Source organism: Sphaerodactylus townsendi, linkage group LG09 (assembly GCF_021028975.2).
Source record: "Sphaerodactylus townsendi isolate TG3544 linkage group LG09, MPM_Stown_v2.3, whole genome shotgun sequence".
Lineage (NCBI taxonomy): Eukaryota > Metazoa > Chordata > Lepidosauria > Squamata > Sphaerodactylidae > Sphaerodactylus > Sphaerodactylus townsendi.
The window spans coordinates 35,648,495-35,667,831 of NC_059433.1; the positions used below are offsets into that span (position 1 = coordinate 35,648,495).

General features: G+C 38.9%; 1 protein-coding gene across 9 annotated transcripts in view; it reads left to right on the forward strand.

The window, feature by feature from the left end:
• The window catches only part of RTTN (rotatin), a 121,731-nt gene that overhangs the window by 42,431 nt on the left and 59,963 nt on the right, over window positions 1-19,337 (forward strand). For 8 of the 9 annotated variants that reach the window (XM_048507845.1, XM_048507852.1, XM_048507851.1 and 5 more), the window contains 12 exons: window positions 950-1,049; window positions 2,298-2,386; window positions 2,885-3,002; window positions 4,826-4,922; window positions 5,915-5,983; window positions 6,977-7,165; window positions 9,737-9,976; window positions 10,917-11,061; window positions 12,699-12,853; window positions 15,497-15,716; window positions 18,670-18,798; window positions 19,002-19,109. In XM_048507845.1, the coding sequence (XP_048363802.1) occupies window positions 950-1,049; window positions 2,298-2,386; window positions 2,885-3,002; window positions 4,826-4,922; window positions 5,915-5,983; window positions 6,977-7,165; window positions 9,737-9,976; window positions 10,917-11,061; window positions 12,699-12,853; window positions 15,497-15,716; window positions 18,670-18,798; window positions 19,002-19,109 (1,659 nt within the window). The remainder of the gene's footprint in view (window positions 1-949; window positions 1,050-2,297; window positions 2,387-2,884; window positions 3,003-4,825; window positions 4,923-5,914; window positions 5,984-6,976; window positions 7,166-9,736; window positions 9,977-10,916; window positions 11,062-12,698; window positions 12,854-15,496; window positions 15,717-18,669; window positions 18,799-19,001; window positions 19,110-19,337) is intronic. The other variant, XM_048507853.1, reaches the window with a different exon arrangement.

The following is a 19,337-nucleotide window of genomic DNA, read 5'->3' on the forward strand; positions in this document are numbered from 1 at the left end:
ATGAATTGTTCAGTGGTGTTTAAAAAGTCCTGGTTTTTAGTATTAGTTTTGGAGTTTTTCAGTACCAGTAGCCAGATATTGTTGATTTTCAAACTGTTCCTTTTTATTGAAACTGTCTCTTTAAAAGTCAGTTTTCTAGCAGACTCTCTCAACTGCCTACTCTAGAATTAGGGTTTTTTTTTTAAATCTTTCCAAAGCTCCTGTCATTCAGAGTTCCATGACTGGGATAACTCATCATTATGTAGCTCTCTATCACACCAGTGAACCAGTTTTAGAAGAACTCAACAGTACTAAAGCTTAGGAAGACTATTGTAGATAAAATATGAATAGATCTTTAACAATAGTGATGGTTCCTGTAACATAGCGGCATCTACTATGTAGATCGGGAAATACTGGATGGACTTTCCATATTTATTTTCCTCAGATTTCTTTTATAAAAGTAATTGATCTTTCCTCATGTGATATTTACATTAACCTGTTTAGCTTATTGAATCTTTCCATATTTTTTTTCCTCAGATTTCTTTTATAAAATTAATTGATCTTTCCTCATGTGATATTTACATTAACCTGTTTAGCATATTAAATCTGTTTGTATATTTACGTAGTGCTATAGGGTTGTTTTACTCTTACATTACTAGATCTACATACGTAGAAAGTTTTTATTCCTTTATTTCACCTTGGCATTATACGGTGCTTTTTAACTATGAAAGAACTTCAGAAGCAGTTTGCACATTACTGGTGTTAAGGAGAGAAGGGAAGTTTGCTTTAAGAGCTCCGTGAAGACATCAGTCTCTTTATCATTCTTCAACATGCCTAATCAGCTTTATTTTATATACTAAAAACAAGACATGTTTTATGTTGATTATTTTTGGCAGGTTAGAGTAGATGGCTAATTTTAAATAAAAAGTCATTTTTTCCTATTTGATAAATAATGGTGTTTTATTTTTAGGCTGAGACTGTTGAAAAACTGTATGATATCTTTATCTCGGGTACTATTGATCTAGCTTTGCGGAAATCTGCTGCTGAACAGTTAGCTGTAATTATGCAAGGTAAGGTAATTTGAACATAGCAATAGGTCAGTGAAATGGTTGCTATTCAGTAATACTCTCAGAAATAATGTCCAATTAAAGTGGTGGTCTGTGTTGCATATTTGGAAATGATCTGAAGCATTTTCAAATTTTTCCATGGACGACACACTTAGATGAAGTTTTCATGGGTGTTTAACAAACTGTTTCAATGATACAGAGAGTACACTGCAGATAGATCCTGTGCATATTTTCTCAGAAGTAAGTCCCACTGAGGTCTGTTCGACTTACTCCAATTAGAATTGCACCGGATTTCAACTTCATTAATTGAATCATCTAGTCTTTATGTTTGTCTGACATGACGTACCCTGCAGTAGGAATGTAACATGCTTCTACCTCTACCTATTCTATTTTTCTGCTACTTGTTACTTTGGAAATAATCATTGTTTCGATTCCATTTTACACAGCATAAGTATAGGCCACCAGCAGTGTAACAAATTTAAACATGTGAGCATGCTTGCCTTTCATTGATAAGAAGATTAAATACAAAAAGCTTTACAATTAGATTATAGTTTTGCAGAGATATAAGTTACAACTCAAAAATTTTGTAGACCATTTGTAGCTTTTGAAATTTGATTGGCATATTTCTACATATTCCTTGTTTTGGGCTGTTAATTAGTAACAAAGTGGTAAAATTTAGTAAAAAATTATCATACTATATATTTTTATTCTCTCTTTTCTCCAGATAACTTTTAAGGTGTTATGCATCATTTCCCTCATCCACTCTATTCTTATAGGAGCCCTGTGAGTCAGATAAGGCAGAGGAAGTGTGATTGGCCCTAGGTCATGACAGACATTGGTTTCCTGGGTGTTAATCACCACCAACTACTACATGACACTGACTCCTGACTAGTATTATTGGAACAATATGGGATGATTGGCGGAGGTACTTCCCCAAGTTTTGGTATCCTCAACCTCTCGTGAGGTGGGAGATGGTCTAATAACATCTGGGAAATCTCCTGCCTCAATATATAGCAATGAAGTGAGCTGAATATGATGATAACATATGCTTTTAATTCCTGGAAGGAGAATATGTAATTTTCACAAAATCTAGCTTCTATCTAATTTGGCTACAGGGAGAAAACTGCCAGAGCGTTTACTGACCTTCATACTTTGTTGTACATGAGATTTGAGAGTGTTATGTAAGTTGGCTTGTCAGCATGAATATACATGATGAATTTCTGATTTTTGCTGATTTATCTTCTTTTTCAGATTCTAAAATGCATGAGATCATTAAAAAGATGGGTGTGATAGACAAAATACTTGCTTATTGTACTGAATGCATTCACCGTGACGGCCAGGTAAGGAAGATGATTTTTTTGCAGTACAATAAAATCATGATGAAACTAATTAAATTTTAAATGATGAATAGTGTAGCTATCAGCTTGGCGGACACTGAGCTTTTCTAAGCCGTTCATGATTTTGGTGTGTGTATAATTTTTTATTAACCCTGACTTTTGGGTTGCTTCTGGCATTATTAGATAGGATACTTCTATTCGGGGGAGGGGAGGGAAATTTAAAAACAGACTGTTGAACGCCATTTATTTTATTGAGATTTATTATATATTTGTTAGAAATAGTTTTTATGGTTATCGCTGCTTTAAATGTTTTATTTTACATTGTTCCCTTTATGTTGTACACCACCCAGAGCCCTTCGGGGATGGGGCGGTATAAAAGTTCAAGAAAATAAAAAAATAAAATATTCTTGATTGAGTTGATGCTGCCAAAGAATGTGGATTTAAGGTACCATATTGCATGTGCAAACAAGGGTGATAAAAAAAACTTTTGTCTTTTGGCAGATCATGGACTCTATGGTATTGCCGTGTCTTACACTTTTAAGGAAACTTGTATATGCAGATCCAGCTAAACGGCTGTCATTGGCCTTCCAACCTTATGTCTTGCTCATGTTATTTCGAGGTATTTTATTGTCACAGTGTAATGCAACTTTCTGTGTGCATGTGTGTGTTTGAAATTATAAAAATGGAGGGATAATGCTTGCAAGTAAGACTGCATAGTTATTTTCTTTTGTTGGTGTACTTCAACTTCTGATACAGACAGGCTGTAGAGTATACTACAAAAACTCTCCATAGCATAATATTTATTGATTTTCACATTAACATGGTACCAGCAACCGTTATTCTCTAATATTCTGTCCTTCTATAAAGAAGGAATTAATTAAGGGGCGAGGGGCGGGTTAAATTAAGCGATTTTTGTTAAAAAAATTAATCTACAGCTAACATCAGCTTTCAAGGAAAAATATATTTTTGCATCTTCTGATGGTGTGAACTATTTTTTTCTTTAATTTCTAAATGTGCTGACTCCAAAATACAGCCAAATAATTTTCCTGTTTTGTAGAATCGGTTTTGCTATTAAAGTTTTGCTATCTACTTTCTTTTGAGGGAAACAAGAAGGCTGGAATATGTTCAAGAACTAGGAATGTCAGACTCCACTGTATCCCCCACTTCTATCCACTGCCCCCTGGCTCCATTCAGCCAGCCAATGGAGAAATTGACTGGCAGTAAACTTAAGCCAAGGCCTCTACTGTCCGCAATACAGTGACATCATCACATCATTGATGACCACAGGGATGCTCTGATATTTGGGAAAAAACTCTATGGTGTAAACTTGCTTTTACCATAGAATTTTGTCCTAGTACTAGAGTGTCCTCACAGTTACTTGCAGCATGATGACATCACTTCCAGTACACACTGGAAATTATGTTGCCACATTGCAGACAACAAAGGCCTCAGCCTAAGTTTACTGCCAGTAAATTCCCACTCCCACTCCATCCCCAGTTGCTAAGAGGTACCTGGTAGCCTTTCCGAGAAACAAATTATGGACAGTAAAACTGCCGAGACAATAAAGCAAATGCAGTAAAGTTCTTCCTTCCAAAATGGGGTGAATTCAGGGCAGATCCAGAACTTATGAAATAATCAATATCTCCTTGCATCTCCAGCATCTCATTTGAGTGGTCTTGCTTTAAACTGTCGAGTGCCAGTGTGTTATAAGTGTGAATCTTGCTTAGATTTGGTTAAATTAAATCAGAAGTAATCTGTCCATTGAAAAATGCCCTAAATTTAAACATCACATAAAGGTTTTTTTTAACCAGATTCTTGAAAAATGCTAACATTATCAACGGTAGGTTACACAGCATACAAGATATACTTTCTCAGATTTATAGCCGATCTTGAAGATTTGGGCCCTGACATGGATGACCTAAACTAGCCAGTTAGACCAGGCTCTAATTTGGGTTTTGTAAGGAGGATAGGCTTCGCTATGTTCCTCAATGTCAGTTTCCCAACCTGGAATGACCCCAAGGGATCACTGATTGCCCCACTGTGCTGTTTCAGGTTGGGAAAACAGTGGGAAGTAGGAGAGTTAAAACCTTCTTGCAAGCCCCAATCCAATTGCAAGCCCCAATCTTGCAAGCCCCAATCCAAATGAGGCCCTAGCAACCTGGGGTCCAAGTTCAAAGTCACGAACTTGCAAGCACTCATGGATCTGAGGAGGCTACGACTTCAAAGAAGTGTGCAGTAATCTTAGACAATGGAGAAATGTTTTAAAGGGGTTTTTTTTGAAGTGTTAAGACTGCAATTGGCTGCAGCAATAGGTTCTAATTCAGCCTGATAGGACATTACATTTTAAAAGCATGCTTGGATTTCTTCTGCAGTTAGTGGTCTAAGTGAGCAAGCTCGTGAATATTACTCAGGGTTTATACCTTCATTTTGTTTTATACTTAGTTGCTTTAATATTCCAAGAACACGGAGCTGTGGTGAATGAAGTAGCGGTGTTGCTTTGCCTTCTACTGTTTGATGAAGCATCAAGGAAAGAGATTTGGTAGGCCATGCTGATAGGTTTTGTTCATTCTCCTGCCAGTCAAGTGTGCAGTGTGTTCCTGATATCTGCCAAGATGAATTTACATTTACTGGTGTCCCTGATATCTGCCAAGATGAATTTTCATTTATAAGTAATGCTTCCATCTGAATTTGATTTCCCCTCCCTACACAAGGCTTTGCTATATTTATAAGTCTATATAATATGGAACTCCAACACTGACCTTGTTTTCACAGTCCACTTTGGCATAGTAAATGGAAACTTTATTTTTGTTGAACTTATGAAGGAGATGCTGATATTGTCAGACCTATGATTAAGCTAATTAATGTTCAAGAGCATTTTTGGATCAAAGTCTAATCCATGGGCTGCAAAGTGTTTTCCACATACTGGTTGAAAGCTTCCAATCATTTCTTCTATAGAAGAGCCAACATAAGTTGCAGAACTGAAGTATAATCTCCCTATGTCTTGCTATGATTCATATTTTAATGACATGTCTTTAATAGTAGCTTGGTACAAATTTCAGTTTGAGCCACATGCCACATACGTAACATTGGGAAAGGTAATATGATATCTCTTATTGGTGGTAGTAATATTGCAGATGCCTCTGGTAGATATATTGAACTGGTAGATACATTGAAAGTGGGTATTAATGTTTTGAAACATAAATCTCAAACTCTCAATATTATGTTTTTTCCTATGTTATTTTTGATAAGGGGAATTTTAATCTTGTTCCGTTTTGCATTTGTGATATTAATTGCTTTGGACCTTGAAGGACTGAGGTATTTAAGTAAAATATAAATTGTTCCACTCTTGGAGCAAGGAGGGGTGGGGGGAAGGATTTTTCCTTGAAAGCCTTGCTTGTTATAAATACTGGTAAGGTGGCTCAGCATTCTTATTGCAGGAAATTTGTGAAGTCATGACTTTAAGTGTCAGGATTAAATTCACGTCAACTTGCTCAACAGGTACTTTTCTTAATATGAGTATTTTCTTTATAGGAGCGATGCACTTTCCTGTGATTCTTCTAATAAACTCCCTTTTAGTTTGCCTGTTGCAGTTGTGAGACGGTAGGTCTCTCTCTTTTTGTCTCTGTAACAATGAAATGTCAGAGGGTAGTATTCCTTAGCCTTTTTATGAAGGATGAAATAAGTTATTCTTATTTGCTTAGAATAGAATTCACACCACAGCTGTGACCCTGCCAAAACATATGTGCACTTTGACTTCAGAATGTAAAAAGGCAGTGTTTAATGATGGTTGACAGACCTTGAGATCAGGAAGCCATGGGGCTTAATCTTTGTGGGTCATGCAGACATTCAGTTCTGGGGACTCTTGCACTTGTGGTTTTCAAGCATTTATTTATTTATCCAGTGAGGGAGAGGGAAGATGTTGATGCTCATAATGAACTCGTTCAAAATGTTAATTTGCTTAGTTTATAATAATTGGTTGTTTCCATGAGAATGAAAAGTAAAATGGGATTATGCACATAGACCAGGGGTCTGCAACCTGTGGCTCTCCAGATGTTAATGAACTACAAATCCCATCAGCCCCTGCCAGTATGGCCGATGAACATCTGGAGAGCTTCAGGTTGCAGACCCCTGAAGACTTACTAGGTAACATTTAGTCTGCTTTGTGGGTGCATGTGTAGAGCTAAATGTCTGTTTGCTTTCGGTTAATCTGTATCTTCTATACCCCAAATGCTACCATTGTTCATATTCTGGGGTAATCAAACATCCTGGGAACAATATGCATACAGTGTATGTTCCATCATGGGCTTGCATGGCTTTTGTGTGGCAGAACTCACTGCACAGGATGTGACAAAGTGAGCTGTGACTCAGGAAGGCTTGTGTTGGAATGTATATTGTTGGTCTTCGGGATGCCACTGGGCTCCTGTCTAGTTCCTATTTGTGATGACTTTTATTCTTCTAAGAAAATAGAAATGATTTTTTTAAATTGAAATTTTAAATTTCAGTATTTATTTGTAAAATTCACCGTTCTCTTTACTACATATCTGAATCTTTTCTCCTAACACCTCTTTCCTAATATTTGTTTCTCCCATAAAGGTATCATCTACCTGTCAGAATAACTGCTCATCATGCAGTGAGTCCTAACTCTGTGGTGTTACCATTTTCTTGTGAACTCTGGTCTCTGAAACCTGTGTCAGACATGCTTAAAATGTCTTGGAATCTGTCTTGGTTTCATGGTATTGATAACCTGCTACAACTACCAAATTATGACACAGGAAGCCAGGAGTAAGCTATAATTATCTTTACTATATTAAAACCCCTCCTTAAATTTAGAATGATTTTGCATTAGAAATGAAGAAGTTGAAGCATAATTTCTATTCCGGATTTAAAAGATAATTTATTTATTTTATTTATTTATTTTATTCCTTAGATTTTTATAGCCCCATCGAAGAATCTGGAGTGATTCAAGCGTACAACATATTATATTGTTGGTCTTCGGGATGCCACTGGGCTCCTGTCTAGTTCCTATTTGTGATTACTTTTATTCTTCTAAGAAAAAAACCCCTCCTTAAATTTAGAATGATTTTGCATTAGAAATGAAGAAGTTGAAGCATAATTTCTATTCCGGATTTAAAAGATAATTTATTTATTTTATTTATTTATTTATTTCCTTAGATTTTTATATCGCCCCATCCCGAAGAATCTAGGCATGGGATGGCTATTGCAACATATATTTTTTTTTAGCATATATGCTCGGGCTCTGGAAGTGATTGGTACAACATATTATATATATGATAGTGACAACATGCTAAAGCTTGTGATAAAAAACATAGAAATTAATTCTAATAAGTATACAGTAGATCTCAGTAAAATGGAAGTGTGAGTGGCGTCCATCATTCCAATTTTAAAATTCCCTCTTCACCATAAAAGGGAATGTATCCAAAGTCTCCTCGGATGACAAACTTTGGCCCAGATGTCGAGGGCAGAGGGAGGGCAACAATCAATGACTGGTTCCCACTCTCAGCTGCTGTCAAGGTTTTCCTAGTATATGATGCCATAATTTGTGACTTCAGACCTGTTTTCTCTCTTGTAATGAAAATCATCTTTTAAAAAAATCCCAGGTGGGTTCTGATTCTGGCCCATATTAGAAGGTTTTAAATTCTTAAAAATCTAAGCACTGTTATGATGAGCTGCCTGAAGTAGAGACATAAATTGAGCTTCCCCACTTGCAACAAGTCTTTGAATCCAAATATTTACATTTGACTAGTTGTGCCACATTGTTGATTAAGGAGTCTAGCATCAGAACAAGTCTCCACCATTAGTAGCATGAAAACTTTGGATCTAATTTATAATCTGGATGCCATGTTTATAATCTGGATGCCATGTTTACAGATGTTTCTGATCTATACAAAATAATGGTTATATTCAGATGTTATGATAAATCTTGGCTCACAGAGGTATCTGCAATAAATTATGTTCTGGGTGCCAGATGGGAACAAATCCCAATTTGTGCATAAAGCCAAGATTTTTTGCTTCCTGTTCTCCCAGGAGACTGTCTTCCTACAGTGGTTTTTTCTGGGTGAGGCAGCCTCAACAGTGAGGAGTCTGGCCGCTGCATTCTGGACCAGTGTCAGTTTCTGTCTCAAGGGAAGACCTGCATAGAACATGTTGCAGTAGTCTATCATGGAGGTGTCTGTCTCATGGATCACTGTGGCTAAGTCTGGGCAAGATAAGTAGGGGGCCAACAGCTGGTAGATGGTAAAAGGTGATTCTCGCTGTGTTAGTGACTTGGGTCTCCATGGAGATGGAAAACTCTAAAGTCACACCCAGGCTTTTAGCCAATGCAGCTAGATGTAATGCTGAATCACTAGATCTCAGCGGTTGGAAACCCTCCACAGGATCTCCCCAACTCAGCCAGAGAACCTCCATCTTGGATATTGTAGAGCACAGTAAATTATTTATTAACGCTTGGGACAAGTGTTGTGTCTTCCTTTAGCGTAATTTGCATTTCTCCTTTCCACTTCACACTTGGTTTATTTATTTTAAGGGAGGCTCATTTCCTACTGTGAGAACCTTGGTAACAGACCAGTCGATGTTTTTGAAGGCAGAATTCTCTGTGGTTCTAAACCTCAGAGGAGAGTTCACAATTCTGGCAATTTCTTCCAAGTCTGGCCCAGATTCTGTTAAGTTCAGCCTTGATTCTAAAAAGGCTTAATCAGGAGCATCCTCTGGCCACCAGCTCTTTTTTTCTAATTTAAACGTGTGAGCGTGCTTGCCTTTGAACAGTGGGAGAGCTAGATAGCAGCAAGAGCATCAGTGTCCACTGATGCTGGGAAGCATGACATTTTTCATAATCTATGAATGTTGTTTTGCATGACGATCTCCAACCCTCTTCTGTGGAAAAGTTCTCCATTGCCTCTCTCCCCCACCCCCACCCCCGATAGCTGGCAGGTAGGAAAGTGATGAGTAAACTTTCCCAGGTTCAGTTCTGAATTCAAGAGAAGCTTAAGTAATTGGGTTATTCAGACCTGGCTCAAAATGAAGTCAAGAATTAGACCCATGCCAGGCTGAGCAACACAATAGAAATTGCACTAAAGAACACTCACAGCAATTGCTGTCTACTTGCTGATAGTAGACAGCAGTTACTTTCTGAAAGTAGACAGCAATCACTGCGAGCCTTCTTCAGTGTAAGAATAACAGTAGCCAGATGTTTAGAAGTCTGCTTCCCAAAATTTTAAAAGGAGTTGAGATTCATGTGGTAAAGCAGTAATAAAAACATTGGTTTAGTCTCTTAAAAAACATTAATCTCTTTTTAAAAAATCACCATATATTCTTGCCCTTTCTTTTTCATTACAGAGTTTCAGACACGTTAAAGCTATCTTCAGCGGATATTATGACACTGAAGATAACACGTGCCAGCAGTGGATTGCAAGACTGTCTTAATTCAATCATTCAAGCCGTATCCCACAGGGAAGTTAGGACTGCTGTCACGAGGATGAATTTTTATGTTCTAAATGACAGGCTGGCATTCATGTGCAGCAGTGGTCCCTGTGGGGCCACTTTGAAGTCCGCAGCCTGGCAAACAGCATTAAGCAGGTCAGTGTGCAAGTGCAAAGTATGTAACTGGCTACAAAGCTGCTTGTCACAGTAGGTTTGGCTACGAGACTTTCAAAGATGTGTAGTCTCTTTGGAGTCTTTCCAGGCACTTGCCACTGGAATAAACATCTTTAAAGTAGCAAATATCTGTTCCACGCCAAGGGGGAAGAGAGATAGAGAATGCTTTCAAGTGCATAACCTAGATGACAGAGTGCTTGTCTTCTCTTTCTTCATCTTCTCCCCAAATCTACCAAATATGACATTATCTAACAAAATTTTCTCACGTATCTCCTTTCAGTTTGATTGACTTCTCTTCCTCCCCCCACCCCTTAATTGAAACCCTAACCATCATTGCTTACGTTTCTGTCACTGCAATCCTGTGCAGGGTTACTCCAGTGAAATCAATGGGCATAGACTGGTGTAACTCTGTGTAGACTTGCACAAAGACTGTGCTGTTTTGTGCTGAGAAGCAGGGAGTCACTTCTCTGCTTTGCTCACCATCTCCTCTGAATTAGGGAGTCTTTCTTCACCAGTCTGTGTTACTCCCCTAGGGAGTTTTCAGGCTAGTCAGACTATAGCAATGCCATGTTGTTCTGTGAATACACGGGAAGTACTTCACTTTGCAACCAAGAAAAATATGTTAATTCTCCTCACTGCAAATTTGCAATTGTCTTCCTTCTGCTGCTCAAATATGGTACACTAATTTCTGGGAACGTCACATCCTTGACTCACTCTGTTTTAAACTTGAATCAGGCATCCTGTGATTCTTTTAAGTAAAATGCTAACCCATCTCTAAGGCATTAGCCTTTTCCAAAAAATAAATCATTACTATTTATTGCTCTTGATGTTTCAAGTCTGCGAAGTAGAATTAAAATATGCAGTTGTGTTCCACACCGAGAAAGCACTAGTGAATGTATTTAATATGAACTTTATACCATAGGTTCCTACAGGTGCTTCCAGCTTCTTCAGAAGATGAAAAACTTCTGGCTGATGTCCTTTGTTTTCTAAACAAGTTACTAAAGGAACAAGAAAGTGCTTTGGAGGCAGAACACCTGAAGTGGATTCTGAATGTAGTGCTGAAGCATGTAAGATCCTGGTTGGCAACTCATGTTTGATTTAGACCTGCTGGCTGACTTCTAACCAAACTGAAACATGATCAAGGGTGCTATAACTCCTAAGTGTGACAAGCTTTATGTAAGACCCTAAAGCACTTCATCTCCTCATTGTCTTATATCTTGGCATATGCACAAGAATGTGCTTTCTTGCAGGGAATCAAAACATTGGTCCATCTAACTAGATCTACCTGCTTTGATGGGCAGTGACTATCCAAGACAAAGGTCTTTCCAAGTCCTGGTATTTGAAATCATTTTAGTGAAGCATTCCAGAGACTGAGCTTGGGATGTTTGACTGAAGGGCTTTGTTAGCTAGTGTTTGAGGAGGATAAATAAGCCTTTCACTTGTCTCCCAACTTGGCAAAACAATGTATCAGTGGGGAGAAACAGTAGTACATTCTTGGAGCTGGGTTGGCCCAGAGAACCCTAGAGAATGGCATTCTCTGATATTGTTCTAGATTTTAAGCCATAGAATTTTAATTCCAACTATGTGACCATTAATGTGGCTGTGAAACTAGTATCATTTTATCAGGCATACGAGTTCTACAGAATTACTGCAGGTGTTGGGGAGGGGAGTGGTTTTGGGAACAGTGAAGGATGCAAAGCATGGGACTACAACAAGAAGGAAGAAAGTCTCCTTTGTCACTTCACCCCAACAAGTTCCTCAAATGGAGCAAATGCACAGGTGAAGTTGCAGTGGGGAGATTTCCCCCTTCTTTTTATTGACCCTGCGGTGACCATCCCCTGCAGTGTCCACTCTTTTTCCTTCATGAATAAATATATAATCAGTGACAACCAATATTTGTTCCCTTAATTCTTCCCCATATGGTAGCTGCCCCCAGGAATATAAATTGCAACCCCCCGCGCCCCTTTACCTCCTTTTGGTAGTGTGTGCAAGCTTATAAGGCAACGTGGATGGTCTACATCATAGGTGTCAAACTTGCATCCCTCCAGATGTTATGGACTACAGTTCCTATCATCCCCTGCCAGCATGATGCTGGCAGGGGATGATGGGAACTGTAGTCCATAACATCTGGAGGGATGCGAGTTTGACACCTGTGGTCTACATGGTTCTAAGAAAAGTAGGACATGTGGTGGCACTGGAAAGGGCAAGGTGATAAAGTTCCTCTCTGTAAATCTACTGCGTTGGTGAAACAGCTGGTTGTTATTGGTTTTCTAGATGGTGTAGCTGTGGTCTGGTAGTTTTTGTATATACTTCACAAGGGAGAAAAAAAATCCTTGGCAAAACTGTTTTCAACAATTTGCAAAGTTCAAATGACATTTCTGTTTGCAAAAAAGTATTCTGTTGCAAAGGAGCTGTTTCAGATGATAAAGCACTTGACAAACCTGTACCATATCAAACAGTTTTCATGAGCTGGTCATTTGAACTTTGTTGAAAATAGATTATTCAGTAAGTATTGGATGATTTTGTAGTTCATTTTGGTATGGACAACTCAAAAAAGAACTTATTTGATAATTTGCCATGGTTCAATTTATGGACTGCCATTCCAGTCATGGTAAGCCCGCTATTAAAATTGTATTGCTTCTTTTGTGATGATGTATCACTGGTGTTTCTTTGGGGGGGGGGGGGTGTTGTTGTTTTTGTACAGAATCCAGAGTCTTTACTCGATCTGGTAGTACAGCCAGAACCCCAGACACAAGATGAAATGGATGATACAAAGACTGCTATCAGACGACAAATGCAGAAAGAACTGATTACTTTCTTTAATACACTGCTGCTCCGCTTCATGTCAGCTACTGACAGGTACAGCATAGAAATGACATCATATAAGTTAGCTTACAGCAATATGGCAATTTGATTGTTTAAATGTTGTTGCTAAATGAATTAGACATTTGATTTAAAAAATATACTCTACTGCTTGGCATATGATTTGTAGCACACTCTTGGTTTTTCCGCTATCTTGTAAACCTTTGTTTTTTTATTTTAATTCTAGTAACTTGAAAGTCACTAGCCTGTGTTGTGAAAAATAATTTTAGCCAAGTGAGCATCATTGGCCAAGGTTCAAAATTCAGAAGGGGACTGCATGAGATGCCAAGTTTTGAAGGAGCATTTTCTTTTTGATGTGTAACAAACTCATCAAAGGGATTTTATCCATTAAAAAAAAAACTCAGGAAAAGCAGAATATGGCTTTCATACTAAAGACCTTGAGGGATCCTTCCCACATTGACTCATCCATTATTACCAAGAAATCTCTGCACATCTGATACAGGATTTCTGTATTTGGGACTCAATTCTCATGAGGCTCTATTAGATATCACTCTTGCCCTGTAATGTATATACCTTGGACCAAACTGCACATCCCTGCAGTTTTATGTTTTTGGTAAAATTTGTAGCAATGGGTACTTGTCAGCTATCAATGATTTTCCCCCCATGAAGTATTGCTTTTAGGACCTCTAGTTTCCTACTCTGTGGATGACGCAGTGTCAAGAACTATTGAAAAATTAATATAAGCTTCTATTAAATCAGCATGTTGGAGTCCACTGTATAACTTAAAAAGCTGAGGCTGTACACTGGCTTGGTTGGATTGAAGATTGAACATTAGGGTCTATGCTTGCCAGTGTTTGAAGGCAGGTATATCCTACCAGTGAGTATAGAATCATGGAATCATAGAATTGGAAGAGACCACAAGGGCCATCAAGTCCAACCCCCTGCAGTACAGGAACACACAGTCAAAGCACTCCTGATAGATGGCCATCCAGCCTCTGTTTAAAAACATACAAAGGAGGAGACACTACCACACTCTGAGGTAGTGCATTCCACTTTCGAACAGCCCTTACTGTCAGGATGTTTTTCCTGGTGTTTAGATGGAATTTCTTTTCCTTCACCTTGAACCCATTACTCTTGGTCCTTGAACCCATTACTCTTGCTCCCTCACCAACATGACATCCCTTCAAATATCTAAACATGACTATCATGTCACGTCTTAACCTTCTCTTCACCAAACTAAACACCTAGTTCCCTAAGTCTCTCCTCGTAGGGCATGGATTCCAGACCTTTTACCATTTTGGTTGCCCTCCTGTGGACCTGTTCCAGCTTGTCAATGTCCTTCTTGAATTGTGGTGCCCAGAACTGTACACAATATTCCAGGTGAGGTCTAACCAATGCAAAATAGAGAGATACAATTACATATCCCTTGATCTAGACTAGACCTAAGTTTCTCCTTTCAGATAAATTAGGAACTGCTCTCCCATCAGCCTCTACCAGCATGCCACTGGGCTGCTGACAGAGTAGCTGATGGGAATTGTAGTTCTGGAACATCTGGAGAGCCGCAGGTTCCTACCCTTGATCTAGACCAGGGGTAGGGAACCTGCGGCTCTCCAGATGTTCAGGAACTACAATTCCCATCAGCCCCTACCAGCATGGCCAATTGGCCATGCTGACAGAAAAACTGATGGGAGTGGATTCCTGGTATCAGGCTGATTCTGATCTAGGCTACTATACTCCTATTGATACAGCCCAGAATCGCATTTCTTTCTTGGATGCTGCATCACACTGCTGACTCATGTTCAGTTTGTGGTCTACTAAGACCCCCAGATCCCTTTCGCATGTAGTGTTTTCAAGCTGGGTGCCACCCATCTTATAACTGTGCATTTCATTTTTTCTGCCTAAGTGTAGTATCTTACATTTATCTCTGTTGAAATTAATTTTGTTTGTTTTGGCCCAGCTCTCTAATCTGTCCAGGTCATTTTGAATTCTGACTCTGTCCTCTTGGGTATTAGCTACCCCTCCTATGTTGGTGTCATCTACCCATCCCATTTTGGGTACATCTGGTGATGTTCTTTTTAACAGTGTTGCCTGAGTATCTTTCATTTCTTCAGTGCCCATCCTTTTTCTAAAACTCAGCCCACCTTCTATGGAGCCCATAAGTCAAGTACTGATGAAACTAATCTGCATCTAATTTCTCTCCTTTTTCCCAGCTTTTAAGATGCTGTCTTAAGTACACCATTTACTACTATTTACTACTATGCTACTTTAGATGTAATGATACTGCAGAGAATAGCAATCTGACTTGGTCCCCTTTTTTCCTTTTCTTTTTTCCCCTTAAATTGTCATTTAGTATGATGTCTGTATCTGAATATGAACTAATATTTTCTGCAAAATTGTATAACTATCACAGTAATATAATCCATAATACAGTTATCCTTCCACTTTCCTTTTTGTACATCAGGTTTGAATAGCAACTATGGCTCATTCCGCACATGCAGAATAATGCACTTTCAAACTGCTTTCAGTGCTCTTTGAACCTATGCGGAATAGCAAAATCCACTTGCAAACAGTTGTGAAAGTGGTTTGAAAATGCATTATTTTGCGTGTGCAGAAGGGGCCTATGATATTTTCAGAACAAATTAGCTATCTCTCCGATGCCAATCTCGTTGTTTGCTGTAGGAAAGATCTAGAACCTGCTGGCTATTTCCGAACAGAACTGGCTTTGAAACTTATGCAGTATTTACGGGTGACGGACGCCCCTCACTTCTATGGATTGCCCTCTTTGGAAAGGACACTAAGAGGAATGGTTCATGTCACTTCTGTTCCAGGCTGGAGTTCCTACTCGGTTACCATGGAATCATTTACAATTTGTAAGAAATACTTAGCAGGGCTTCTTGAGGTAAGTATACTGTGAATCTTGGTTTTAAAGGATCAGGAAAGCAAAATACTTTTCATTGCTTTGGTGGTTTTACTCAATAAAACATGGTTAATGCTACAGTGCAATGATTTTTGAAGTAAAAACTTTCATCATTAAACTATATTTTGTGATTAATGTTACTTCTTATGTGTGCGTCTCTGATGTGGGGGGAAAACAAATTTTGTACTGTAGTTTGAACATCATTTCCCCATTGAAAGCTAACCAATAGGCAGATTCTTATATTTCAAGAAGAGTTTCATGTTTTCTGGTAACACTGCTGAATCTTACAGCTCAAATGTCAAGGCAGTTCAGCTTCACAAGCACTGTAGATGGATTTCAGTTTTCATTCCCATATTTCCTTGTAGCTTGGAGAAATGCAACAGAGCTTTCCAGTACTGGAAAGACTAGTAGGAAAGAGGGTCTAGGTTGTAAAAGTATTAAGACTATGTGGAGAAGAGGCAGGAATGCTAAGTTGACAGAAAATCAGGATAGAGAATCTGCATGGATGATGGAAGCAGGTGACTGGAAGAAAATATAAGTAATTGCTGCTATCAAGAGGAACTGGAGGGGGAAAGCCCAGGGAAGTGGGGAACTGGTGCACTTATCATCTGACGAGATGTTGCCAGTCCAAGTCCGTTTGTAGATGGAAGCTGGAAAGAAGAAGGATCAGAAGAGAATCAGAAGGGAATGATAGACAGTGGATGGATGACATTTAAGCCAAGTGGGTTGAGAGGAAGCTGCACACAAGTGTAGACACAAAAGGGAGGGAATTTCTCCTTATTAGCCAAAAAACAAGTAGGTACTGTTTCAATACTGTATTAATTTTCTCTGCTATTACCTTCACAGACGAGTATTTACTGATAGATTATGCAGGGAATGCTTGCATCAGGACTTTTCTCTATTCAATGGGCTTGCAGAGGGCTCTCCTCACATTTCTTGGTTTACATGCGAGGAGGCAACCCAGTACCTGCCCCGCAGTTGCTTGCTGAAGTCTCATCTAGCCTCTCCTTTTGCTTCTTCTCTTAACTCCACCCACCAACAGCCTTAAAGGCACTGATTTTGCTGATCTTTCCCTTCCTCTGCATGCGCACACTCACACACACACACACACAATCTTCTATTCACCCTTTCTCTCACTGCTGCTGCAAGAGAGATGCTTGTTTTTAAAAAAGAAGCTTGTCTGAAAGAAAGTTTTTAAAATGCCCTCTTGATCATCTGGGAAGGCAGAAGCAGAACAGGGGAGGTGGGGTAGAGCCAGAAACAGACCCTGCTTGTGCTGTTCCTTTGCAAAAGCCAACTCTCTGTTATTAGTATATTGATTTATCAATATGAGCATTTAGAGAAACAGGAAGGAGTTGGCAACAGGGAGGAGGGCAAGGGGGAAGTGTGCAAAGCAACACGAGGGAGTAGGGAGGGGTGAAATTAAGCAGGCTGGCGGAGGGAAGAGGTCTGAGGCAAGCCTGCCTGCTCTGACTGCGGAGAAAAATGAAATTCATGCTAGAATGGGTCTTGTTTGCTGTGGGGAGAATAGAAGGTGAAAGTGGGGCTTTAGGAAATACTTCTGTACAAGAAATCTTGCAGTGATGCACATTTGCACACATCATGTAACAGATGCCTTGTGTGAATTGCAAACCTTTCTGCTGAAAAAGAAGCTCTTGGGTTTGTTCATTCAATTTAAAACATGAGCCTGCCTTTTCTCCCAGTCAACTGGGACCCACAGCAGCAAGAGGTTAAAAACATTACAAATTTTAATTATTAAAAATTGCCAGCATAAACCTCTGCTTAAGCAACTCAGAAGAGTGATAATGTATGACAGTGGAAACTGGGTACATTCAGCACCATCCAGAGAAAAATCTACTGTATTACCCAATTAGATAATTCTTAGTTTTGTATACAGCTCTTTCAGGCATAAAAATAATGAAGCACTATGCAAGGTAGGTCATGATATTGTCATGAGTTTATAAAGAATGTGCTGTGTATGTTTAGTAGAGGAATGTTGTACCTGGTGGTTCCACATCTGTTCTGCTATTGACCATGTACTTTCTCACAAGAAACTGAAGACTGTTTAGACAAAATTGCATCGCATACATTCATATTTGCCACTGTGTAATGTATGCATTCAACACTGTTTAAATGTCCTTTATCTGTGGTTGGTCTTTTCAGTACAAACATTGTATACAGCATTCCGCGTAGTCATCTCTACAATATTTAAAGACAGAACATCAAAGAAAGCTCCATCTGCTTATGTGGTTTCTGTCTGCAGCTATATTTCTCTCTTTTGGGTTGCAATTAAATGATGAGTATGAACTAAGGTGGAAAAAAAACCCACCGGGGAAACTACCTGTCCAGAAGTTGGGGAGATGCCACAATGACACTCTTTAGGCATAAAACAAAAATATAGTTTCTTGTAACTATGTTGCATTGTGAAACCAGGATTTGGTTTGTAAACAAACTCAGAAATCTTGGCCATGCTTCACCAAATGCTGCTTTCATTTCCTTTGGACGTGTCAGGTTTATCTCTAGTGTGAGGCATGCGTGAGAGGAATACTGGAGAACAAGGCATGATTAAGTTAGGATGTCTGCATGTTTACTTCAGGACTAACTGTAGTTAATAAGCCTCAAAACCTGTTTTAATTAGCCCCAGCTAGTGGAGTAGTTCACGTTCAGGCCATTGCTGTATCCCTAGTTTAATTGTGCCATCGTTTTGCATCATGAGCCACAGTGTAAATATGAGCCATGTGAGGCAAGAGCAAGATTTAGGTCTGACTTATGTATCCACTTTTGAAAACCATTGGAAAAAGAACACAGTGAAATGAAGAACTTTATATTCCTTGAGGGAGTCAACAGGTCCTCTGATGTGCATATAAAATCCTTTCAATCTGTTAGTAGCAAAGTTGTCGTGAAGTTGATTGTGTGTTCTTTTTTTTCCTATCAGGTCATCTCCTCTTTTTATGTTGAATGGAAAGGAAATGCGATGTCTTTCATGGGAAAAGGTGTCACTAAATGCGCTATTCTTTGTCTGCTTCACCTGTCCCACGAAATGATAGCTCAGGCCCCAAATGCGGTAAGAGCCTTAAGTGCAGCCATTATTATTGGATTGGCTTAACCTGTGAGGCGTGCAGTTGCTGACAATTTTTATAGGTTTCTCTGGAAAACCCTGCTTCAATCAAGCCCAGGTCAACAGAGAAGAGCAGACACTTTATTGAATAAGATTGACATTGGGTTGAGGATCCAGTTCCTTACAAATAGAAATGGTTTTCTTTGCAGGACTGGGTATCTCTCTGGTTCTTGCCCTGTGATAGCAGTGAAGAACAAGTTCCTTCTCCTCAAGGCCTGGCTTGGTTGATTCCATTATGGGTGGACAGAGACCCAGAGGTCAGTAAAATCCCCTCTCTCAAATTGTTTCTCTTACTTACATGTTATATCTGATGCTGTGTATTCAAACTTGCAAAGTTTTAAAGGTGAGATTCTCATGATAACTGTATATTGATTTTTTTGTTCTTTCATACTTGTAAGATACAGTACATTTTAGTTAATAAAATAGTTAATAAGGTTTGTAAATTAAATTATCTTGCTTAGACATGTATTTTTGAAAACCCAGTA